At 47.1% G+C, this 5,000-nt stretch overlaps 2 protein-coding genes across 2 annotated transcripts in view; both read left to right on the forward strand.

The window, feature by feature from the left end:
- The window catches only part of LOC134060585 (hepatocyte growth factor activator), a 22,270-nt gene extending 21,834 nt beyond the window's left edge, over window positions 1-436 (forward strand). Inside the window, exon 14 of the mRNA XM_062517321.1 lies at window positions 1-436. This exon is cut by the window's left edge and continues 134 nt beyond it. Coding sequence (XP_062373305.1) covers window positions 1-31 — 31 coding nt within the window. The 3' untranslated portion in view covers window positions 32-436.
- Window positions 437-1,288: 852 nt separating this feature from the next.
- Window positions 1,289-5,000, forward strand: part of LOC134059586 (protein Dok-7-like) — a 26,397-nt gene continuing 22,685 nt past the window's right edge. The window contains exons 1-3 of the mRNA XM_062516033.1: window positions 1,289-1,386; window positions 1,500-1,545; window positions 3,966-4,202. Coding sequence (XP_062372017.1) covers window positions 1,333-1,386; window positions 1,500-1,545; window positions 3,966-4,202 — 337 coding nt within the window. The 5' untranslated portion in view covers window positions 1,289-1,332. The remainder of the gene's footprint in view (window positions 1,387-1,499; window positions 1,546-3,965; window positions 4,203-5,000) is intronic.

The raw sequence follows: 5,000 nt of genomic DNA on the forward strand, positions 1-5,000 counted from the left end.
GATCACTAGAAAAGTCCGCCTGGGATCCTAGCACAGCAGAGCACAGCAGGCCGCGGACCTCTCTAGAAGAAACAAGCGCGCGCGGTCCATTCAACTGGTGCTGGTCAAAAGCACAGCAGTGCAGGAGTACATTTCAAAAAGTACGTGCTGTGCCGTCGGGAAGTAGATGTGTGTTTTGGCCGAACTCGTGACTTGTGACTTACCCTAAGGTCTTGAGTGGAAGTGCTTGAAGAAGATATGGATCTCGAAAGGACACGCACACATATGGCCCAAATCTGTTTGGCTGATTGACTATAAGCACAATACAGAGAGGAACTGAGGACTATTTTTTTTATTTTCATATTTTATGTCTTGAAGGGAACAGAGGGAGTTTTTTTTACGACCCAACTGTGAATACAATGTATGTTATTTTCATGTTTATAATACAATAAATATTGCCCAAAATGGAATACACTATCAAATAGCTTCACTCTCACATGAGCACCAACAGCAGTAACTTGATGAAACATGCTCCTCGGAGCTAAGGGAATCCTCAAGTGAGTGGACTCGTTTGATGTTGACTGAGAGAGCTGTCAGTTGTACAAAAGTGAGAGAAAATCACTCCATAACTCAACTTGGCTTTCTATTCTCTTTGTTCTCCTTCTACTACGATGATGGGATGAGGTAATCTGCTGGCAAAGTCTGCACTTGTTAATTAGAACGCGTTGTTCCAAGTAACAGTGTTTTTTTTTGTGAAGGACACTCCACATAACTTATCAATTTCGGGCCTTTCAACTGTCTCATCACAAACGTTTGGGAAGGCTGCACGATTTAGAGACAGCGACTATTTGACGATATCAAAGCTGCCAGATGTCATGACATCCTTAGAGTATTAATAAGCATTTCCGAGAAGTTTGTTATTGATCAATTACTGTCAGTTAATAACCTAATGTCAAAGTAGGGACGATTTGGGATTCGGGCCAATTACTGCACTTAGAAAATAATTTAGATAATTGTAACAAGAAGTTCACAAAATTACGCTATCAAGCGATGCGTCCAGACATTGCGGAACACAGCTGAAAGCTTTTAAACAAGCGCTGTGACACTTTCCTCACACTTGCAGTATGTTACATTGAACCACTTGTCCTTTAACCTGCGAAACGATTAAGAAACCTGGCAACTGGCCACACCATGTAACTTGTGTCAGGGGAGGGCAACGTATGGGTCTTTAGGAGCAGAGGGAGGTTGTCCGTAAGCGTGTATGCCGCGGCAATAAAGTTATTTTGAAAGTGACCCTCCATGGGGACCACGAGCCGACGGGACAGCTGGATGCCTGTGGAACCATGACTGAAGATGACGGATTCTGTGGTCGTGGAGGGTCTAGTGAAAATACGAGACGGCAAAAAGGTGTCTGCGGGTTGTGATTTCCACTAGATTTTTCTTGAAATCGTGGATTACAGTTTTTTTTCTGAGTGTGTGTTGGCTGTCAAGTTGTTTACTTGTGTCGTCTCTCGTTTCAGTGGAAGAGTAGATGGGTCGTGCTCCGCAAGCCTTCGCCTGTTGCAGGTACCGTTCGCAAACCGACAGCTCAAGTCAAACACTGTCATGTTTTTTTCTGATTCATTACGCCTGGGGAAGAGCATATGGCTGTTGATGAGCTTGACTGCGGCCCATGAGAAAGTTATGACAAAATTCAAAGCTGTATTGGTTGTCTAGCTTGTGTTACTTTATGAGTCACGGGTCACTTCATGCTCTGACGATAAATGTCGCCTGATCTTGTTCTGCAAGCCTGTCGGGATCCTCAAGTGCGTCGTTGTCGTATTACGCTACATTTATAGCTTACAACACATCAGTGACCTAAACTCTTTTCGATAGATTCAAGTGGGAGCAGATAGGCTTCGTTTTGCCCGCATTGATAGTATTGCGTGTTAATAAGTGGCGCGTTACATTTAAAGGAACAGTGCGCACTAACTCAAGTCATATCAAGCAAAAGTCAACAGTTTGTCTAGTCGCCCGCAACCTCTCAAACCATCAGTACTTGATTTACGGTTAGACATTCCCAGAGCGCCTGACGTTCTGGAATTTACGCATAACCCATAAATTGCGCAGTAGCTCAACGTGGGCAATGTACCAGACATTCGATACATTTAATAAGCACGCGCATAATAGAGTTCCTAGAAACAATAATCTAGGACAAGAAGTGGGTTAGCATATAGGGAAAGCCGCCCATGGTTTAAGCTTTTTAAAAACATTTTATTGTGGTATTCTAACTTCACCAGAAGCTACTACTTTCCAGTAGCCTGGAGAGGCGGGGACCAGGTTAACTTGCAAGCCCCTTTACGCATGATTCCAAAACAAAGGTGAACGCCTCTCTGTCCTCTGAATTACGCAACAGCACTAGAATAAGCAGCGCGGGCCCTTGGTGTTACTGTACCCTCTCGCTGTCACTTTGTTGCCCGGCGTCCTACGGTACAGTAGGTGCCTGCACGGGTCAATCGCCTCTTTGAAGCGGCTGTTATTCCAGCTGTCCTCGGACCGCCGCGGTCATGCAATGCATGCATGCATGTGATGGTGCCCCTCTAGCCTCCACGTGCACGCGCGCCTGTGTGTGTGTGTGTGTGTGTGTGTGTGTGTGTGTGTGTGTGTGTGTGTGTGTGTGTGTGTGTGTCGACGGACAGAAGCCGTAGTGGAGGTCATGTTTTGTCAGTTGACTCCACTGCTGTTGTGTTTGGTTAACAACGAACTAAAGGGCGAGTGAGGCACCTGACCCGACTCATTTATTTCCACACACAAACAGCGCTGCCAATGCCAAGCAGAGGGTAAACATACCTAACTACCAGGCAGGGATGTTTTGAGGCCCAACTGTTCGTTTGCCATGAGCACGGCGCCCCTGCTTCTAGTCCTGTCAGTACTGATAACAGGCTTGAAAGGAGCGTTGAAATCATTATATGAATTACCCCTCTTTATGTTTAATTGGAGTAATTGGAACGAATAGCTGGAGCATGGTCATAATTGAGCCTCGTTAAGCATAATTAAGCTCAACACGACTCGTCTTGTTCAGTGGTTTGGCGAACTTGTAGCTGTCTCATGCTTTTTATGTCCCCTTCGCTCCCTTCGATGCGTAATCTGTTTCTAATCTATTTCCTCAACCCGCTTTGCCTCGGTAGCCTATTGTTTCCCCTCAAGCGTTTTTATTTCCCAATCATTGTCCCTGTCCATCTCTTCACCCACTCTTCTCTTTGATCAGTTCATCTCTGACCTCCTACTCGTTCGTTTGCCCTTGTTCATACAACCTTCATAACCGTAATCATTACTATTCACTTCAAACACATAGTAGCTTTTTCTTCGTGCTCTCTCTCTCTCTGCACATGCCCACCTCTGTCCACCTCCTTTCATCCATCTATAGTTTCTTTCTTTCCTTGTTCTATAACATCTAACCCTCATGATATACTGTCCTCATCTCTTCTGTCTATTTTCATAATGTTGCCTATTCTGCCTTCTCTCAAATCGTCCTTCATCTTTTTATATTGTTGTACTTTGTTATCTTTTCTCTGAATGCCCATCTGTTCTCATTTCTCTCTTTACCATTCTTTCTCTCTCTCTCTTTCTCTCTCTCGCTATGTATGTGTGTGTGTGTGTGTGTGTGTGTGTGTGTGTGTGGTGTGTGTGTGTCTATGTATTTCTCTCTGTCTTTCATTGTTTCTGCAACGCCCTCTCCCCCTTTCTGTCAACGTCCTCTCTCATTTTTCTGTCTGTCTGTCACCTCTCTCTCTGTCTCTTTCTCTCTCTCTCTCTCTCTCTCTCTCTCTCTCTCTATATATATATATATATCTGTCTCACCCTCTCCCCCCTCTCTGTCAACATCTTCTCTCTTTTCTCTGTCTGTCTATCACTTTTCCCCACCTCCTCTCTCTCTCTCTCTCTCTCTCTCTCTCTCTCTCTCTCTCTCTCTCTCTCTCTCTCTCTCATCCCTCCACCTCTCTCAGATTGCCTGGTGGTGCTGGTGTATAAGGAGCGCGGGGAGCGGGCGTCGGGGCAGCGGGAGCGGAGCAGCGTGACCCTGGAGCACATCTACGGCCTGGAGCCGGGCCTGCCCTACGAGGGCCTGGCGCTGGGCCAGTCGCTCACCGTCCTGTGCCTGAGCCAGAGCGTGGCGCTGGGCTTCGACTGCCGCGAGACGCTGCAGGCCTGGGAGCTGCGCCTGCGCTACAGCCTCGGCGAAGGTGTGTGTGTGTGTGAGAGCGAGGATCGCCTCGTCCATCTTTCCTTCATCTTGTCTGTCTGCTGTTCTCCTTGGGGATGGTGGTGGTGATGGAATGGTGATGGTGATGGTGAGGGAATGTGGGTGTAGGCACTGTTATAGAGTTAGATGCTGTTGACAGGTGAAGGTTGTGTTATCAGTGGTCAGTGTGAGCGAGGATCGCCTCGTCTCGTCCGTCTTTCTTCCATCTTGTCTGTCTGCTGTTCTCCTTGGTGATGGTGGTGGTGATGCTGCTGTTAGGAGGGAATGTGGGTGTAGGTAGAGATAGATGCTGTTGATTGGTGAAGGTGGTGGTATCAGTGGTTGTCAGTGTGAGCGAGGCGAAGGTGGATGTGTGAGCGAGGATCGCCTCTTACAGGGGAGCTACGTACACCAGGCGCGTAACTGAAGCGTTCCGTTCGCGATGCCTATGTTGCAGCAGTTAATGAACACTATAACCAATGGAAGTAGCTAAACCAGATGCAACGGTGGGGCGTATGTTCGAAAAAATAGACCGAAAATGGATTTTACCTGTCGCGAACGGAACGCTTTAGCTACCCGCCTGGTGTAGGCTAGCTCACCTGTTAGATCTTTCCTCCATCTTCTCTCTCCTTGGTGTTGGTGATGGTGCTGGTGATGATGTGGGCAGATGGCACATGATACAGATGCTGCTGGGACTGTAGGTGTAGGCACTGCTATAGAGATAGGTGCTGTTGACAGGTGAAGGTGGTGGTATCAGTGGTGGTCAGTGTGAGCGAGGATCACCTCGTCCATCTTTCTT

This window comes from Sardina pilchardus, chromosome 16 (genome assembly GCF_963854185.1).
Source record: "Sardina pilchardus chromosome 16, fSarPil1.1, whole genome shotgun sequence".
Lineage (NCBI taxonomy): Eukaryota > Metazoa > Chordata > Actinopteri > Clupeiformes > Clupeidae > Sardina > Sardina pilchardus.